General features: G+C 38.0%; 1 protein-coding gene across 3 annotated transcripts in view; it reads right to left on the minus strand.

Annotated features, from left to right (window-relative positions):
• Window positions 1–230: 230 nt before the first annotated feature.
• The window catches only part of GABRB3 (gamma-aminobutyric acid type A receptor subunit beta3), a 115,770-nt gene continuing 94,419 nt past the window's right edge, over window positions 231–21,581 (minus strand). Inside the window, exons 7-10 of one of the 3 annotated variants that reach the window (XM_005151393.3) lie at window positions 16,948–17,100; window positions 12,670–12,914; window positions 5,208–5,213; window positions 1,262–1,612 (exon numbers count right to left, since the gene is read on the minus strand). In XM_005151393.3, the coding sequence (XP_005151450.2) occupies window positions 1,262–1,612; window positions 5,208–5,213; window positions 12,670–12,914; window positions 16,948–17,100 (755 nt within the window). Of the gene's footprint in view, window positions 1,613–5,207; window positions 5,214–12,669; window positions 12,915–16,947; window positions 17,101–21,581 lie in introns of all 3 variants that reach the window. The other 2 variants (XM_005151392.3, XM_013129601.2) reach the window with 2 other exon arrangements.

Genomic DNA, 21,581 nt, shown 5'->3' on the forward strand with positions numbered 1-21,581 from the left:
ATCCCTTCTGATTTGTGATGACAGCACACTACCTTGGTAAGTGGACGTGTATATACTTTCAGTATATAAATAAAATATGAAAATGCTCCATTACTGAATCAAAGTATCAGAAGTGTTCTATTCACTCAATTCTAGAGAATAAAAAGTTGTAACATCACAGAAACAAAAATATGACATAGCATGCAGTCACAATAACAAGCACAGGGAAGAAAAATATTGAGAAAATATACTTATATGCATATTATGCAAATATATTTTACATTAACATACAATGTTATAAGAATGTTAAATAATGTGAATGCATATTTAAAAAAGGCTACAGCTAGGTGGTTTCATGTCAAAGTAGCAAATAACCTGAGACATCTTCTATGCTTTCACTGGAATAACAATCTTTAAATCTACAACAGATGTAGAACACATTGACAGCAGTTGAATTCTCAGCTAAATTATACTAAAAATGTGCTGTTCTCTTTCAAAATGACATGGCAGCTGGAACCAGTCCAAGGGAAGGGAAATGTGCTGTACATTTACAGTACTTACAAAAGATTCATTTCACTGTTGATGGACACTTAAAATGCTTGTCTGAAATACTATGAACATGTGTTTGTCTCCAAAGACCTAGAGCAACATTCCCATGATCACCTTGCTACAGAAGAGAAAGCAAGAGATCATTAAAAACAATGTCCATTCAGGAGTGGAAAAAAAGTGTTATGACATATATAAACCCAAGAAATTTTAGCAAAGAAAAATAAATTTGGCTCAATGAAATCATAGTTGACGGAACTACATTATAAATTATTTACTTTAAACTTACCAGTGTAACTACTGCTTTATGATTAGTGTGTATGGCAGCATTTACAAACAGTGTTACTCAGTACTGACTTTATACATGTTTACAGCTGTTTGAAAATTTCTATGACAATCAAAGTCTTGTAGGGATAATATACAACACTTACTTTCTCAAGGCTTGTTGTTTGGACAACACCTGCCTTTTGATTTAAAAAGTTCCTCTGAAGTGCATTCTATGTTAGTGTCCATAACCTCAGAATCAATGTGTACATGTGTGTGTGCATACATATACATTTTGTTTGCAGTATGTGCTTTTAAGTACACACAGTTCTTTGCTACATGTATTCACACATACATGAGTATGGTCTATAAGTTCATATATATATATTTATGTATAAATATATATATAAACTGTGCAGGCAAGTAGTACTTCTCTTGTTATAATTGAAGTCCTTTAAAAAAGTTCAGTCACTCAGTTAACATAGTATAGCCAGTAAATTAGGTTGAAAAGAGAAAATGTGAATGGAAAAACCATTCTTGACCATCTGTCGATGGCATTCACATCTGTTAGATCAGGGATTTTTATTTTCAGTTGTGAAGACCTTCTTCGTAAATGGCCCCTCCTGCTGTGGGAGCCTGGTCTTTCTGACGAACGCCTTCCAAGGCTTTCGCGATGTGAGCTTTGTTTTCTGTACTGTATTCCTGAGTTATCGAAGGATATCGTTGAATTTCGGGCTTCCGTAACACTGGTGGTGACCTCGTTGCTTGCCACCTCGTTGTGAATTTCAAGCGATGTTAACAGAATGTTTCCATGGGTGTCCACCTAGGGGACAAAACCAGAAATATAAATTGTTTCAAAAGACTTGACATTTATCAGCAGAATGTGGGTGTATTTAAATCTCCAAACCCATACATATTTTAGGAAAGTGTGTATTCATTTTAAGCATGTGATAATCTTAGGAAAAGAAAAAAAGGGTAATACTCATATGCCTAAAATTAGGAAAGTACTTAAATACTTTTACAAACAGGCATATCATCATACTACCAACCTCCAGTACAAACTGCATCTGGCAAAAAAAATAATTTCCCTCTCCCTCTAAACCACCTGCATTTTAAAGGGTGGCGTAGTTCAGTGAAATCTGCACATTGCTGGCAATGGGGGAAAAGGGATGGATTCTGCCTCTGCTATAGCAGAAAATTAAATTAAACTGGACTAGTTTTTTTCTATCTGTGATTTAAAACCAGCTGGAAAAAGGGCCTGTGAAGCTTTCTAAAATCACAAGAACAGTTCTGATCTGTTGAACTCTTTGCATTTTGCAGTCCTAGAGCTTATTTGCAAGTTTTCAACTTTTCCTTGTATGGTCATTTCCACAGTTTTCCAATCGTGGCAATGCTTAACTGTAGGGTTTTTCCACCTGGGTAAGTGATCTTAAAGACCAATGAACTTAGATGTGGAAGAAAGCTGCTGAACTGAGAAAACAGGTGGCACATCTTCCCTTCCACCTCCATATCCAACAGGCAGTGAACACAGTGTTGAGCACAGATGAGCAATGTGATACCATTTTTAGTAATTACAAGGAAGGTTGTGATAATTTTTACATTTTTACAAATTAAAGGCCAGATTCTCCAGACCCCCTGAGCAGCAATAACTGAAGAGTTGCACAGAGTTGGGTTTGGCTCCTTCATTCCAGAAAAACCTTCAGTTCCCATCAGTGGCACTAACAGGAAGTCTTAAATTATGCTGTCTTAGTCAATAGTGTCTTAGTCTTAGCTACAGTGGTGAGGCATCACCTCCCCTTGTGCCCCATGCCCTGAATGCTGGAGGAAGTGAAGAGAACATAGCTGATGCTGAGATCAGCTCCAACTCTCTTGCTAGTTTTTGGAAAATGACAGATGAAGGTAAAATACTCTGTGCTAGGTATTTTCAGCCAGTTAATGCATGTGTGACTGTTCAAGTGAACTCACTTCCCTATGTCAGACACAGATAGTGAATCATGCCATACAGCATAATTTCCAGTTTTACATATATAATTTAATCATCCAGAATTCATCCTGTAATTAATACGTATTTCTAATCTGCCACATGATCTAGCTGTGTTAACTGCAGCAGTCAAACATATCATCCTAGCAGCATCTGTTTAAAAGTGCTTGATAAAACACACTGCTGTCATGGCCTTTTGAAGTTTGTACAGTCATCTGATACAATGTCCTTTGCAAGCTTTGTGTGATGCATGAAAAGTATGTGTGGCTGTGGCTGTCCATATGCATTTAGCTTTTTTTCAATCCTGTTAAAATTCTGTAAAATGTATATTTTTTTCATTAAGCATTGAAGCTACAGCTTATCTTTTCTCAGGGAAAACAATTATGATAGTTTATCAGTAATGCTTTGCCAAGCTTCTTGCAAATGGAAAAAGAATATATAATGCTATGACTGACATAAAGGCAAGTAGGGAAAAAATGTCTTAAGGTATCCAACAAATCCTGCAGTTGTAGGTAATAGCACATTATGCTGATGAATGCCTATAAATAAAAATAAACAACGTGAACCAAAATAATGGGGTGGAGAAGCCTCAGTAGTGATTAAGAAGAATTTATTTTCCTCATGGCAGAAACTCATTGGGTACAAAAGTACAAGCCTGAGGTTTGTAGAAACGAGTTCATGCTGTTGAGCAGTATCTGTGACCAGGGAATACACACAGCAGTAAAATACAGCCATGAATAGCATCACTACTTATGGTTGTCTCTGAAAGGAATAGATTCAGATTTTTCTGTTTGTTTGGTTGTTTGTAGTTGGTTGTGCTGCTTTGTTTGTTTTTTTTTTTTTTTTCCACAAAGTTTACAAATTATGATCAGGATTTGTAACAGCATTGTGTAAAATATCTCCATAATCTGCATTTTTCATATGAACATTAAAAGTAAATCTGTCATCCAGACCCCACAGCATCACATGTCATGTCCTTTCCCATCTCCTCCCACACTTCGAGAAATCTCTTTCAGCTTACTAAAAATGCCCCAGCAGAGGCTGTTTTGCTGGGCTCCATCTTGACAGCATTGCCTTCTCTTTGCAGGTTTCTATTCCCTTTCCTTCCACCACCACAGGTGTCAGCTGCTCTTTCCCTCGGGGCTTCCCAATTCTGCCTGCCACCTACATATATACAAACATTAGCCCATCCATGGGTACTCTGTCCTTCTACACTGAGCCTGGATTTTTGTTAAGTGAGGTGCTGGCTGAAAGCCTGTATTCTGGAGGGTACACTTATATATTCTGGCTTCTCCTGCACAAGGAATTAATTTTATTCCACTTATTTTATTACACTTCACAGCCACCTTAATTTTGTCTGTCAACCTTACATGCCATCCTAACATGGCTTCTGCCTCTGACCTGCCACTGATGCGGCCACTTGTCACCGCTTGTGACTGCACTTATAAATCAAACTAGAAAAGCTGTAAAACATGTTGCAACATTTGTGGAAATGTTTTGTCTGAAAATGCCATTATGTCCTATGAAGTTGCATGACAGCATGTATTTCCTAAAAATCACAAGTGAAACATATTTGGAGACATACTTTTGAAACAAATCTCCTTGTTAATAGGGCAACAGACTTGCATGTCAAATACAAGGAATGAGCAGATGGAGAGAAGAAGGGGTCTGCAGAAACTGAAATCAGGCTTCTGGTCCACATACACTCTTGAGATCCATTCCTAAAAATTATCTTGATTCCTTCAGTGGTTTTGAATAAATCACCTAAGCCCTCAACCACATTAGACCAATATATGCTAATGCTTTGTGACAATCTTAAGGTGATGTTGTGAAGCATGAATACTTAATGTATGCAACATGCTAAAAAGTATTTGCACAAAAGCATGACTTCTGAATGGTATAAGCAACAATTTAAATTACTTTGACAAATGTACACAAGCTCTCTCAGTGAATGAAAAAGCAAATCAATAACAGTAGAGTATCCTGTGCAAGTCAACTCATGTTTGCCTGAATATACAGGTAAGACAAAATCCTCCATGAGTGAACATGAATCTTGGTCGGTGGCTCCAGGGAAAATATTACAGATACAGATTGAGATAAGTAGCTAAACAGATTAGTCATGGATACACATGATGAACAAGGCCAACATTTTTGTTAAAACTTTTGTTTTGCTCCCTATGAGCCTTAGAATAAAATTTTATCACCTGGCTCAAAAAAGTCACTGTCTGTGCACTGGAAATCACCCCAAAAATGTTAATGCTAGGCTTTGCTCTCAAGCATTGCTTATAAATTGGAGAGATGACATTGTAGATTTGGATGATTTCCCCTCAGACCTTGCCACCCTTATTTAACCTAGACATTTCTCCTTTTTGCCTTCTCTGCCAGCCCTGTGCCTCCATGCTTCTTGTACTCTCCTTTCTGCTCACTCTGGTTCCACCTGAAGCTGTTAATTTCCATTTTCTCACTGTGGTCTCCACTGCTGGTACTCCCATCTTCTCTTCAACACAAGCCAGGGCTGGTTGCTTCCATGGAGTGTTACCCAGTGAGGTCATCAAAGCAGAGAGAAACAGCTGAGTACCAATTTGTTAATTCCCTGCTGAAGTATTATGGATCCAAATGTGCAAAATTGATGCTTACATTTCAGAATCAATTTTAATCAAACCCCATCCTTCCCACCTCTGATCAACAGCTCCTGCACTAGGGTAAAGTGACTGAACCTCACATACTCTGGAGGCTGAGAAACATTAAATGCCATGAGATGTTTTAGGTACAGAAGAGCAGATTAACTTCTGAAGGTTCACCATTTCTGAACTATACGTATTACAGTACAAATAAAAAATCTGAAGACTCTAGCAGCCTAATATCATCACACAAAAATTACCATAACTTACCTAACTGAAGTCAGAAACAGGAGAATTAAGATAAGGCTCACAACGAACCTCTGATACTTGCTCTTGGAGGAACATCTTGTCACCAGCTTAGGTTGTATGTTGTGGGTATGAAACTCTAAACTTTTACACGTGAAAATTCCTGAATCTATATCTCAATTCTAAACAAGATACTGACTCATTTAGATGTTAAGTATTATACTTTTAAAGAAATGAAAGACACGATCTGCTATAGAATACCTTTCCTCAATTAAGATTTTGGGAAAACCTCAGCTTTAATGCCAGTGAGAGAACACTTTACTAGGGTCAGGAAACTACCATAGGGCTTGATTTACCATTAGGTAATGTCTGAATTATTTCAGGTTCATTTAGTTTTCTGATTAATATTTCGTAAATTTTAAGGAGTACTTTATAATTAAATCTTTTTCCTCATAAGTCTTTCACTACACTACACAAAAAAGAAAAATAAGAAGCATTTTGCTCAAACCCCATAGGTATGTTTAGGAGTTCATAAATCCCAAATTTTTAAATACCATGTAAACACTTTCCATCATATGAAGCAATATAAATGCAAATAGCGGGTTTAAATAACAGCATGAAAAGCTGTCTCTGTAGTTAGTCTTGCATTATTTTACATCAAAATTACTATTCAAGTACATTATCCCACGAAACAGATCTCCCCTTAAAATCATAATAAAATGGAAATCATTTTTGGTGCAAATTATAATCTAGACTCTAGCTCTGTGATTCTCACCTTACCTGCCCTGGTGCAAGTGTCTATGGTTTTGGAAGGGGTAAACTACCTCATAGCAGTTTCCATATTTACTTACATGTATAAATGGCTTTCCAAGTTGTAGAACAGTATGCGATCGAGCCTTAAGTGTTATCTGTGCTTAAAACAAAACTATCTGACCACATTATGCTTTGGATATTTTAAAAATAATTTAAAACTGAAAGCACAATAAGAACTATTGCATTGAGTGTTCTTCCTGTGTCTAAAAGTTGATACTTCTCTCACTACTGCTTTAATATGTTTTTCTTAATTAATAAGCAGAAAAAAAAAGATTGAAAGAGAGATTTGTGTTACATCAGCCTAGGAGATAAGCCCAGGGTAGCCAACAGAACTGGGAAGATGGAAAGATATTGAAAAACAAGGCAAGTATGAAGAAGAAAAGCAATTAGTAACTCCCATATTAATATCACTGTCCACCAAGTAAGAATTAACATTGAGGTATGTGAACAGAGAATAAATAAATAAATAAATGCATGGTCCTCCCTTGCCCTGTGTTTCACATTGTCTGGATTCTTACAATCTCTAGGCTGTAGTATGAGTTGTACATACAATCCTTCTTATTGTCTCTGGGTTTACACCATTCATACTAGTGCAAAGTGGCTGCAGAACAAAATTAGTATATGCATGAGTCCACCAGCACATGCTCCACATCCTCATCAAAAGCACTACAGGATGAGAATTCTTCCCACAAGAGCTGTGCTCATCACTCTTGACGGATATTTTTCGAAGCTTGGCACCTACTCACCATGCTCATGTTTCAGAAATATCCCACTGTTCAAAGCAGCACCAAAAAAAGTACCCAGGAAAGATGCACAAGAGAATACTGCCAGTTTTGCTATTCTCATATTTCCCAATTTAAACTGAGTGGTAATTCTGCCACAGCAGCCAAGATGTTCATTCTCAGAATAAAATCCCACTTGTGAGAAGGGTTGCTACAATTAACAATTCCTTAAAAGCACTAAGTAGATGTAAGTGGCCTGAGCCTCTATTCTCAGCAATGCCTGGTGGGAAGCTGCTGCCTTGGCCAACAGCGGGGGTTTGAGCCAGGAATCTCCAGTGCTAAAAAAAACATGTAGTGACTGCCTGAAGAGAAGGGCCTTTTTATAAAGGGTTATGCATTATTTTTGTTCAAAGGAAGCTGTTCCCACATGTCTGACAGCCAAGGGGGGTTGAAGCTTGAATGAGCTTGTGCAGTAGTTACCCTCCTGATTTGATACCCTGGGGCTGAACTTTTGGTCCCACCAAGCTGGAAACCTAAATTGCCACAGCTTGAACTAAGAAGCAATATTTTTAGCAGGGGACTGTTAGCAAATCATAACCTCTGTGGATTGGCCCAGAAGGTGCAATGTCCAAAACACATGCTTACCAGCTGATTATGCCAGTAGCCTCTACCACAAGAGTGAACAATAAGTGCGAACAGGATTGCCTTAGAGCTCTCTCATGCTGATTTAGTTGTAAATTAGGCTGTATCTGAGCCTTATTTAAAATAAACAATTCATGTAACAAAACTAAAACTGCACAGAGAGCTACAAATGAAGCCTGAATCTGCCAATGGGAACAGGAGAAACAGAATTGTTCTGTAATAATGGTGATCATTTTCAAGGGAAAACATTTTTTCAGGCCACCTATTCTTTTCTGACAGCTTTACCACAAACAGAGGATTTTAGGCACTGATAACCATATGCAGAAGAAATATTTTATGAAAACTCAAGACTCAGTTCTTCCTTTATCCTACAGCTTGTCCTGATGTGTGAAGCAGGGTATCAGAGTATGAGAGTGTTTATAATGCAAAATTGGTGCGTGTATATGAAAATTGGTTATACTCCCAGAAAAAAAAAGATCATCCTATGTTTGTCCCCAGAAACTATGGTTTACTGGGACAGACTGGAAAAGTTCAGTGAGGAATACTATTTACAGTGCATTATCTGAAACTAAATGTGATGCAAAAGTAGTCAAAAGAAGAGACAGCTAAATGTGACATTTTCTTTGTAGTCAGCTGCTGATCCACAAATGAGTCATTTGTAAAGCCTTGCTCAGTTTTCATCTTATCACCAGTTCTGAATCTTCTGAAATCGTTTCCAGAGATTCAGTTTAGTCAGATGTGCCTCAGACATCATGCCATCTTCAGCAGTGCTACATGGGAGAATAGAGGGGAGAGTTTTACTCTCCCCCCTGCTTTTCTTTGTCACCTCTGCAATGTGAAGAGACTGCATGTGCAGTTTCCATGCTGTGAGGACTCTTTTCCTTATGCCTGGAGCTAATGGGCTCATTGGCTTTATCACGTGGGCAGAGCTGGACAAAAAGCCATAATGGGAGCAGTGAAGCCAATGAGCAGCTCAGCAGCAGCAGCTGGCGGAGCATTCCTCAACACAGCAAGCTTCAGTGGCAGTGGATCAGGAATAACTCAGAGAGAAGTGCCTAAAAGCTTGGCACTGGAAAGGCATGTTCATAGCAGCAGCAACAACATGGAGATGGTTGTACTAGTTTTGGCTTTTCAAACCCATAACCTCTGATGCAAAACAATGCAAATGCATGTGTTAGGAAACAGTTACTGAACATCAACTGTCTGTTTGCAATTATCAAATAAAACACAAACATATCCACATCTGTGGATTTTGTGGCCTAGAACATCTTTGTTACTAAAATTCTGCTGCTCTACAACCAAATAAGACTAAGAAAGTGTAAAACACTTTTTCTACTATAAAAGCAGCATTTATAACCAAGCCTGCTAGTTTGTATTCCAGACTTCAGTCCTCTCTGACATGTAAAAAGTTAACTACAATACCAGTATCCATGCTGGTTCTACTGGTTTCCATGAGCTAAAGTCCTCCTATGTGAATATAATGTGTCATTTTCCTTCATCTTTCTCTTGTTCCCTTTGCTCAAGAGACAGACACTGTCTCAGCAGCACTCCCAGTCTCCTACACCACAAGAGCAATGCTTGAACTCAGGGCCTGTACACAAGTCAGTATGTTGTGCTGCCTCTGCTCTGCTAGTGCTGCCTCCCAATGTAAACAAGTGATTTCCACAGCACTGCAGCTCTTCTTGACTCGGGCTGGACTTGATACAGCACAGTTCACAGTTCTATCACAACGCCCACAAGTTACAGCAGCTGATGTGGACAGCAAATGGTCTAATGTTTATTTATTTATTTGGTTTAGTATGGGTTTTTTTGCTAGTGCCCTGAGCTAGCACCCTAAATCAGTGACAGGGAGATCATGCATATACAAAAAAAATCAATTACTAAAACAAAACAGCAACACAAATCAACCCAAAACGGTAGTCTTAGAGACAGACTAAAAATAATGCCTTCTTCCAGTTTTATATTTGAACCCCTTCCAATCTTCTTTCTAGCACAGCACATTTTAATAGTCATCAAATAGTGCCGATGATAGCTACAAAGGAGGCTGCCTGGTTTTAGCCATTCTCCCTTTCTTTCAAAACGCTGCTCAGCCTCAAATCATGTGAGATTTGAAATATTTCCCAGGATTAGAAGTCTTCCTATCCCAAATGGATATACACCCCATGGAATCACCGAAATCAGAAAACCTATAATTTTCGTGAACTTGTGCAAGGCTGTCTTCATGGCTCTAAGCATTCCTTGCTATGCAGTGTGCCTTCCAGTTTATGAGCCTCTCCCAGGACATTCAGCCCCAAGTCCAAACTCTAAAACAAGAAGCAAGCAACTGCCAACCAGCCATTATTTCCATCAGATCCAATGATGTTCAAGGGCACCAAAGGAGAGGTTGGAAGTTAATGCCTCTTTACTGCCTTGAAGAGGTCAGAGGAAACCTTGCAGAGCTTTCAAGTATTGTCTTCCAGGGCAAGTATGTTTAAAACTCTGGCATGATCACCTCTCCTGCTGTATTTAAGGGTGCCTGTACAGAATAGCGGACATAGAATCACAGAATCATAGACTGGTTTGGGGTGGAAAGGACCTTAAGATCATATAGTTCCAACACCCCTGCCGTCTGCAGGGACGCCTCACCCTAGACCATGTCAACTTGGCCTTGAACACTGCCAGGGATGGAATATTTATCATTTTCTTTGGGCAACCTCTTCCATTGCCTTACCATGAGAACCATATTCCTCCATCAGGGCTGTGGTGTCTGGAAGCCCTGATAAACTTTGTCCAATGTAGATCTGCTAGATGGATTTTCCCTGAGCTGCTCATCCTGAAAGCAATGAGACCTCTTATGTACATATATGTACATATATGTACTCCTAAGTACATAAGTACAAGAGTACAATTCCCTCTGCTTTGCATTAGACAGGGTTTCTAAAATGAGAAATTCAGATTTAACATCCTACCTCCACTGAATCTACATTTTCTGTCTATGTTTTTTTCAAAGGAAGATTTCTGATCAGCTGTACCTAATGTTCCTGCCTTTTCCTGTTGTATGCTGGCATTGCTTCTCTGAAAGCACTGAATCCAGTAACTGCAATGAAGCTGTATTGACTTTACCAGCTGAGGCCTGGAGACAAAATGGTTTCTACACAGAATGGGATCATACCTCTTTATTTATCCTGTGTCATCTAAACAGCACATATTCACAGTCAGTATGGATATATACACTGCCAGAAAGCATACAGAGATCCCTTTCACAGCTGGAATTCCAAGAAAAACAAGTAACAAACTCTTCCTTCAGCTCTGGTGTACTGAAACTCTTTCCTAATTTGTTTCATATATGGTTGATATTAAACCAGCAGAAAAGTCAAAACAGTCCATGATATTTGCTTAGGACCACCCAGAAAGAAAAGATTGTAAGGGCTGTGACTCAGAAGTGAACAAAAAAAGGTTGATATATGGTATGATCAAACCTGGGATATAAAAATGGCATAATCTATGTATGAAACCCTCTATTTTTTATATTAAAATACTTATATTTCTTTTGACAACATAGACCAACTGATCCTAAGATGAAAAAACAGTCAGGCTGTTGGGCCCATTAACAAGACTTGTACTGAATTATGTAAATCATTTAAATGGATAAGATTCAGCAGATGGTTTCCATTGGGAGAACTGAACCTTAGTGCATACATCTGCATTACATTCTTGTAGCTAAAATATTCTCAATTTCTTTCAATTCTCCTAATTCTCTTGATACTCCTTTTTTTTCCGCCATCTGCTTTTTTTTATTATTATGACTATTTATTTTTCAAGGAAAGGGAATTAATTCTTCTTGCTAGCTTAGTCCTAAGCAGTGCTACCAACTGTGATGAGAATTTGGTTTCATAATACTGTGGACAAAAATGAGTTTATTGATTAAAAAATTATTTCACAGATATGAATGTCAATAATTTGGTGCAGTTCTGCACTACATTTACTATAGCAGACAGAATCATTAGGATCAAAACATACAGCTTGAAATTACTTTTATGATACTGGTATTTCATAAACAGGTAGTAGTTTTGTCACTGTGATCTCTTCTAATTTATAGGTCATATTAAAAATAATCTTACTCAACAGAACTGAATGAAGAAGCCTCCCTGGAAGCATTTTAGCAAAAAAAAAAAAAACAAACCAACCCATGTTCTATTCAAACTGATATGGTTTGCTAATATCATATAATGTTAAATACCTTTAATGTCTCTTCCAAAGGGAAAAAAAGGGCATCCATTGGATGAAGTAATACTCTAGGCAAGGGAATAGGCTTGAATGTAATCAGCACAGAGCATGCTAATATTTGCTTCAGAAATAAATCCAAAAGTTTCTCTAGGAATAATAATTTTCTGCTGGTCTTAAACAGCGGCAGATGACAATGCCACACACAGTGGTTCAGCTATGCTGGCCAATTAATTAGCATGGCAGAACTAATCCTTTATCTGTTCTCTCCCATTCTAAATGTGTCTGCTGTAATTGAAGTGAGAAAAAGTATGCTCAGATCCTGGGTTGCCTTATGTATATACTTAAACGAAATCACAGCTAAATTATATTGGATTTAGAAAAATGAATGCCTCTGTGGATCTGAGCCTTTATTTTCAAGCTAGCTGCACTCCCATTGTTTTTTTCTTCTTACAATTACTTGTCATACTCCTTCGATTTCTGTATGCCTAAATATATCCTTCTGTGTAGGTTCTTGAATATAAAGATGCCCAAGTTTGTCCACAAAAAGATGATGTGGTTGGTGATGTTTTTACGCAAGCTTTTTTTGTTTCAAACAGATACTTTTGCAATAGAAGAATGGAGAGCATATATATAGATTAAAGAATCTTACCCGGTTGCCTTCAAACTTTGAGCGATCATTGTTTGCCTTTGCTGTTTTTTCTGCAAGTTTCTTCTGCCTTTGTGGGCCTTTTCCAAAGAAAATGTAGTTGACAAAGGCGTATTCAAGTAAGGCCAAGAAGACAAATACAAAGCAGCCCATGAGATACATGTCGATGGCTTTAACATACGGAATTTTAGGCAAAGTCTCTCGCAGATGAGTGTTGATTGTTGTCATAGTCAGCACAGTTGTAATTCCTACACAAAGAAAAAGAGCACATATCTTACAATTCCAAGCACATCACATTTCAATTTTATTTTCCCTTTTGGCAAATCTGCCTTGTCAGTGTGAAGAAGCTTAAAAATTTCTCAACGATATCTCACTGGTGACATCACTGCAAATCAAAGCAAAATTAAAGCTTGATACATGATTATTTTGTTACAGTATTTTCTTCACGATTTCCCCCCACGATTGGGGGAACAGCTACCAAGGGATCTGGCACCACTGCCATGAGTTAATGGAGGTTCATGGAAGCCAGTGTAGCTGTACTGATGATCCATTCCTCAGAGATCAGACCAAACTGATATGCAACAGAATGAGTGTTCATACAGATGGTGAAAGACTCTTCTTATGCCGTTTAAAATTTCAAAAGTTAAACAGCTGGCTGAAGTTAGTCCTGTAGCAAATGTTGACAGACAGGCACCCTTCTTGAACAGCTCATCCCATCTATTTTAGATACCTATTTCAAGGAAAGGTCAACATAGAAGAGGGACTTGGAGATGACTAGTTTAGAGCAGTACTCTAATTTTTACATAGCAAGAAGTGAGATGAGCAGTGAGAGGCAGACAGGTATGTGGATCTGTGCAATGAAAAAGCTAGGGGGGCAGAGCAGCATTTTTATGGTGATTGACTGAACACTAATAAAGTACCTAGAAAAATCTATAAGGTGTGTCAAACCCTCATTTATTTACCTAAGTATGGACATAGCACCTGAAAATATATTACAGAGCACTGCTCTGAAAAGCTGGTAAGAAAAGTGAATTTACTGTCAGTCTGCTTGAATTCACAATAAACTACAGGGTCTGTATCTCTGCTGGAAATCTTATGGGAACTACAAATCACAAGTGGCTGAAAACAATGATTCATAGAATAAGCCTACAATGCAAGGCAAGGCATTCTAATAGGTCCCCTACATTACTGTTTTCTCTGATTTCATAATTATACCATCAGTTTGTAAGCAGTCACTAAAATGCAGGCAGTACAAAAATAAAGGACAAAAGAAAATTGCTGCCATATTATAAAGCACAGCTTCTTTTACATGAAGAAACAGAAACAAAGACAATATAACTCAAAATCAAGCTGTCAGTGTAAACAGTGTCACTCCAGGGAACTGCAGTAGTAGCTTATAAGGTTCTGTGACAGATATTTTGTATATTTAGTAGGTCAGTGTCATGCAGTTTTTCAGTGCTTTTCCTCTAAACTGTGAAACAAGTGTATGTTGATGTCAGATGTTTGGTGATCCAGAAGATCAAGCACACTGAATAGAAAGGTGGCTATCACTAACCAAAAAGAAATACATCCCCTGGGGGACCCTGGCATCCTGCACTCAAATGCCCTTCCAACAATCAATAATTTATTTTAAAGCACAGTTGGAGAAGTAGCTGACACACACCTGTTATATAAAAACAGGATAATCTTGTGATTACAGCCGTTCCCAAGAGTGAGAACTCTCAAGATTATTTTTCCCCTCACTCAAAGGCCTGAATTTTGGAATTTCTAGGACTAACTAGCAAAACCTCAGTACTGAGCAGAACTGATGGGTTTGAATATATCTTTTGAGAACAGCCCTGTATCAGCCTCTGTCTGCAGTGTTCATAGTACAGAGCCTTTGCAATGAGCTAGTGTTTGCTCCATGTCTGGATTTCTCCATTGAGGCAACTACTGGGTTCAGTGCAAGTTGGAGCACAGGTGGCATGTGCAGCAAAGGAAAAGGGACAGGAGCAAAATGTAGAAGTGAATCAACTAGAATTAGGATGTTGTAGAGAATACAGCCTTCCTGTATGGGTTGAGTAAAGTTTGTCTTCACATCCTAAGAATTGCACAAAGAATCCTTCCTCTAACAAATACTCAGGCCAGCAGGCCTTACCCTCCTCTGTACTGCACTTTGCAGTCAGATACATAACTCTAAAGGTGCTATATTGCCTTTAAACTTTGTTACCATATCAGAGCAGCTTCTGACTCATAAGAGGGGCTACACAAAGGAACAAAGGATTAGACCCATGATACTGAACTTTATTATACAAGCATCACAGACATTATCACCAAGTCACTAATTGTTTTCTCAGAAGAATCTATGAGGTGTATTTTTGTCCTGTCAAAAGGACTATCAATTTGAAATAGAACATCTGGGCTCCTGAGCTTGACTTCAATGTTCTCTCTCACTTTTATTCTAATATTTGTGTTATCATAGTACAGTACTTGATGAACTTGTGTTACAGAGAAATAGGCCACATGAGACAGTCCTGTTAAATAACAAAAACCATGTGAATCCATCATAGAAGGGCATGGAATATCACTAGATTTGGTAACTTTGTCTAACCATCTCTTCTCTTCAGTCCTGGCTGATATGTAAAATCTAGATGCTGACTGATATGTTGGAAGTGCTCCCTTCACTCAATCATGTCTCCAGGGTGGATCTTTGAAATGCAGTAGCTCATTTCTGAATACATCACAGCTATTTGGACTTTATGCTACACCTCCCATTCAGCTACTACTACTTATCTGCAACCTGCTGAACATGCACTAACTGCTGACTGGTAATGCCAGATTGTGTCATACCCATATACACCAGCTAATCTACAGTATCTGTATAATTACTGTACAGAAACTGCAGTTAATCTACAGTACCTTCAGTTATCCAAGTTCAGATGCTACTAAGGTGATATTGCACAAAGGTATAGCTGTGGCTGACCTGCCTTCTTTAGTACGTGGAACCTTACCACGTACTACCACCTAACCTCAGTACAGGGTACCGAGGTAGGGAATCATATGGACATCGGTTGCAGTCCCAGTTTGCTGTAGTACATATCATAAAATTAAGAGAACTAGGGAATATGTTTGTATTTTAAGAAGAGAAGAGATTATAGCAGGAAGTTATACAGCGTAGACTTAGAGACAAGTTTAGGGCAGGAAGGTATGTGCTATTGGGAAGCAGAGTTGAAGTCAGGATTCAGGATGAGATGATAGGCAGCGGTAGTCATAAGGATTTATGGATCCATTTCATCTTCCTTGTCCATCGCTATTCCCAACTATGATTCTGTAATAGGTGAAGTACTTTCTGCAAAATATTTTCATAGAATCATAGAACATTTTGGGTTGGAAGGAATCTTAAAGATCACCTACTTCCAACCCACCTGACATGGTCAGGTACACCTTCCATTAGACCAGGTTGCTCAAAGCCCCATCCAACACCTCAAAATCTTTTTCCTCAGAGCTGCTCTCAATCCATTCCCTACCCAGCGTATATTTGTGCTTTGGATTGCCCTGACTCAGGGGCAGGACCTTGCAGTTGGCTTTATTGAACTTAATGAGGTTTGCACAGGCCCACCTCTTGAGCCTGTCAAGGTCCTTCCGGATGGCATTCCTTCCCTCCAGGTTGTCTACTGCACTATTCTGAAGCCACCTTCTGTTATCTAAAGGATATTTTGATCTCAATAGGTCTTGGACAGGGATCACCAACATGTGCCAAATCCAATATTTTCTGCCATGAGGTAAACAACACTTTAAACTGCAATTAAAATGCACTTAGTATACTGTGCATTTTGAGGGTTAAGCAGGATGTAATGATCCACAGCTGATGTGCCCCTGTGCTCTGAACTAGTACATGATTCTTGAGACCTGTTCCCGCCACTGTCAGTTAAAGACCCATACCTTCAGGAGAAGGCTGGAGCTATACTTATCTTCCCACACTAAACTGGATTAAAAGCCCACACTCAAGAGCTTGGAGTATGGTTCTGGAGCTGGTCTCCTTGCTGAAGCTACTGACAACATTAACTTTGATAAGAACAAGGCTAAGACCTGTATGAGCAGCTCATGTTAAGAGATTTAGTGGTAGGTACATTCTTGCATGAAGGGGAAACCTTATCACTTTTGAGGCAATACTTGGTGATGATTTTGATGGAAATTATTTTGGATTATCAAAATACTGACGTGACATTGAAGCCTTTTAACGACCTCCAAAGGCTACATTCAGTCTGACATTTTAATGTCCCGTTCATTCTTAGCACATACCAAGGGCAACTCTTGCTGCTGATGCATCATAATTGATCCAGAATGACACCCATGATAAAATGGTAATCAGTATGGAGGGCATGTAGGTTTGAAGAATAAAGTATCCAATATTTCTCTTCAACCTGAAGCTCAGTGAAAGTCTTGGATAGGCACCTGAGGAAAGGGAGGGAAAACCAGTGTTATTCATACTGAAGACACTTGCAGATATTTGTCTTCAGTTTCCGTAGAAACTAAAGCACACACATTTCATGAGGTAATATGACATCTGCAGAACAGTAGGGGAAATGTCTTCACTAGATTACTGGTTGGTATTACAGGAAACTGTGCAGTGAATATGGTGACATGCAAACAATTTGTATATGGTAAGAAAAGAGAGAAAAATTGTAAATTATTCTAGATTATTGAACAGATGGGTGTGCACCAGTTAGTTTTTAAAACCAGATGCTTAGGTCTCCAAGTAAAATGATTATTCAAATATTCAGTTTTATGCATAGTATTAATATTGAGGTTAATAATGCACATAGCTATTTATTTACAGGGAAGAATTGTCCATGAGATGGTACTTCTTAATTACATTTGAACTATGTAACCTGTGGTGTCAAAAATAAATTGCAATGAATCCCAGTAAGGAAATGCCTCTAAGAGACAGACCAGATCCTCTAACTCAATTAGAATGGGACAGAATGCTTCTTCAAAAAATATTTTAAGCAAAAAAGGATGATTTTATATGTGTGCGTACATACACACAATGCATATATAGATTCACGAATCATCACAAGTGGAACAAATGAATAATGAAAAAAATTAAGAACTTCAATTTTACTGTTTAAAAAAATATTTAACTTAAAATTGGTGTGTTTCAAAATCGGTGTTAATCTTACTGAATATATTTTATATATTTAGAAATCTCAAACAGTTTAAAAAAATTGTGCCTTTTTTTACCAAATGCAAAGAGGATTAAATCTGAGTACAGCTGTACAGGAAAAATGTAGTCATTCTCACAGCATTAGCTCTGTGATTTCAGTGTTTGTTTTACTAGTCTTAGATATGATACTTTTAGTAGCCCGTCTAAAAGCCCTAGTTAAATCAACATCCTAAAAAATATTTCTGCACATACCGAGGACGCATATAGATATTAGACCACATCCCACCCATTCTAATGTAAATATGTGCAAAATATGAGAAATTACACGTAGAAAAAAATTAAAATCTTCCCTTAAATTATGTTCATATGTTTGCTTATAAGCATTAGAAATTACAGTTGCCCGTATACACAAGAATGATGGATTTCTTGAGACAGAAAGTGAAAGAAGGAATAGAAAAACACAGATTTCTCTTCATTACATTCTAGATAGTTCGGTATACTTTGAGTCCTATGACAGAAAAAAATTCTACACCATTTCCAGGAATCAGAAACATCCAGGCAATATTAAGCTGTATACAACTATCCTTAACTGTTCTTTCGAGAAATCTCAGAACTACCACTCGAAAAGAAAATATCTGGTAGCTATATTTGTTTGCTGTGATTACTTCAATCAGTAGTAATTTTTTTTCCAGGATGAAATACCTTCTAGTTTCACTAAGAGATGAATCTTGGTGGAATCATAGTAATTTATTTTATCATAAAAATCAGACCAAGGTTTTCTGCTGTCTAAAGGAGTCAGTTTATTTTTTTTTAGCAAAGAAACATTTAAATTTTAATTTGCTTAACATCTTTGTTTTTGAATGAACAATGCTTCATTTCAAAAGACAAATTCTCTCTTTGAAACTATGCCTTCTTTTTTGTTAAGAAAGCTTAACTTTTCCATGGAGCTTCTTATGAAATTGCTTCTGAGCCCTTGTTTCTGCAGACTATGTAAAATAAAACAGGAACACACCCTGCCGTCATGAAACACATTAAAAACATTCCACAGTAAGAGCAGGGTGTAGTATAAATTCAGGAGTATGAATTTTAATAAAGCTCTATTGAGGAAAATTATTTCATATAATACAGCACCCACTCAAAGAATTCTCTACAGAGCAGTTCCTTTCCAAAAGTTCTGTCCAGGTCTGGGTGTCTGTCGAGTATCACTGATAGAGTTGATGACTGGAAAATCTCCCATAAAATACTGATTCTTTGATAGATACCCTGAAGGATTCAGTCAATAAGGTTCAGTGGAATTGAATCACTGAATCAAAGCCTCTTCTTGGGTCACTCCAGTGCTGAGGACCTTGGACACATTGGGGAACCTCAGAGAAAGAAGAGGGGACTTGGTGCTTTTGAAAAAGCAGGGAAAATTGTGTGGATGGAGGAGATGATAATGTGTCAACAGTGGAAAGAAGTAGTGTGTCACGTATGTCAGTCATGTTCAGTAATGAAATCCTTAACTGAGAAACAGTATCACAGAGCAAACTTTAGATATTCATCTTGAATGCTTCACCTGTGAGCATTGTCCATTATCTCTATCTAATGAGACAAGATAGTTATTAAAATTAGTGGAACCTGGACTTAAAGGTGGACTCTCCAGACAGTGTCTGAAAGCCAAGGTTCTCAACATAAAGTTGCTTCAAGCACCAGGTTCTTTGTCCTGAAGCAAGAAGACAGAACCCTAAGAACCATACATGGGGCCAGGGCTGTCAGTGCTGTCTGACTGCTCTAGAGCTGGACCTGGACTGAAACAGATTCAGTTGTGAATCTGAAGGTGCACTATTTCTTTTGAGATGCCTACAACATCTCAGACACCATCAAGTAGCTGGTGGATATGATATGGCCCCTCCACCTTTTTAATTAGCAGCTAGAGACTAAGAAGACTGCCCTATGCCATGTCAAGTAGCAGCTGATTAAGCAGCTCACTTGAACTGCATATACATTAACAAGGTATCTAAGCTCCCATTACATTTACAGGAAAGTCAGTTAATCTAGTCAATCTAGTAAATGAAACTTGGAGAATTATCCATCTCCTCGTAAAATAGATTCCTATGGATCTACTGAATTTGTTTCCAGACTTCACCAACTCTATTGACTAGATTCCCATCAACTAAGACATCTGGTTCATATGCAGACACTGAAATTATATTCACCTTAAATCAGAACAAGATGAATACCAGCCCTGCAAGTCACAGCATAGGTTTTGAGGGTCTACGGCTCCTGGGCAATCTAACAAAAAGTTTTGCTGGCATTACAGCTACTTAGTTGATACATTGTTCAGTTTTATAAAGGTAAACAGAATGTCATCCTGTTTCATGGTGATTTTTCAAGCTCAGATTTTGTTGGGAGGTCTGGATCTCTGGAATTTCAGAATAATTCAGTCTTCATATAGTTCACGTTGAAACTGAAACATGAACTGGTAGCCTTGCGTTTTCATACTATGCAGGCAGATTTCTCCTTTAGGTAGCTCTCCATGAGACTACAGAAGTTTCTATTACTTTCACCTGTATGGGTTTTATGTCTTTCACAGACGATCTATTGGCCCTACCTCCAGCCTGCTATCTCTGCTGTAGTATCTCACCTTCAGCAAACAGACCACAGGAATCTGTGGAAAACAAAGAATTAAAAGAAGGAACATTCCTTTTTTTTTTGCCTCGTTACCCCTTTGCATGGCTAAAGCTCAGTGAAAAGGATGGGTCCTAACCTGTATGGAACAATCCACATGTAAGCCCAGATCTTTTCTGATCTAAGAAGAAACCATCTTGTGTAATATATTTAATAAAAATTGATTTCTTGGCGAGCTCAACAATTATACTGTTACTTGCCTGATTATGCTTGGATAATGATTTGTCAATTAAGGCTCAGATTAATTACCAGGAAATTCTAGTTGTTAATTTTCCATCAATTTTTTTTTGCATAAAGAACAGTGTTGCTGTTCAAGGACCAGATTTGTTACCCTTTCTCCCATCTCATGTAACATATTTATGTCCATGGGCTAATTTAAATAGTACAGGAACAATAGAATTTAGCCTGAAGTATTTAAATCTAACAACAGCATTGAGAATGTAGGCATGAAAAAGAAAATAATCAATAACTGAGCTGAAAATATTCCTCTTTCATATATTTGGGCACTTGGTAAAAAGTAATTACTTGTTTCTCTTTCAATTTCATCAAAGCTGGCAAGCGGCAGGATCTAGCTCCAAGGCTAAATTAGTCTCTTGCTGTTTTGTTCAAGTAAGAACCAAGATAACAGAGTTGGTCAGTTACAGAATTCTTACTTTAATCTATTCTTTTGGGAAGGTTCTTCCACTAATTGGAAATGTACTTTACAGACTGATCTTTCAGAATACAGCAAATAATTAATTTTCAAACCTTTTAGGACTATTCTCCTCTTACCAACAGGTTGCTAGTTTGGTTCTGACTGCTATGCATCTTGAAGCTTTTAGGTGATGTTTTACATATCCCTATTCCTGTTCAGTTTCTTTGCATTTCTGGGTAACAAACATTTAGGCGGTGGATTCAGCTCCCAGGTCGAGGCTCTAAATTTCAGGGGTTTCCATGCAGATATTTACATATGGATGGCTCATAAGCTCTTGGTGTCAAGATATCAGGAGAGCTAGACTTGTAGGGAGCTGATTCTAAGGGTGTGATTTAATTGCCTATACAGGCAATTAAATTAGAGATGCCTAATGCCATTTGAGATGCATTAGGCTACTGAAGAGTAGAA

Source organism: Melopsittacus undulatus, chromosome 2 (assembly GCF_012275295.1).
Source record: "Melopsittacus undulatus isolate bMelUnd1 chromosome 2, bMelUnd1.mat.Z, whole genome shotgun sequence".
NCBI classification, from domain to species: domain Eukaryota; kingdom Metazoa; phylum Chordata; class Aves; order Psittaciformes; family Psittaculidae; genus Melopsittacus; species Melopsittacus undulatus.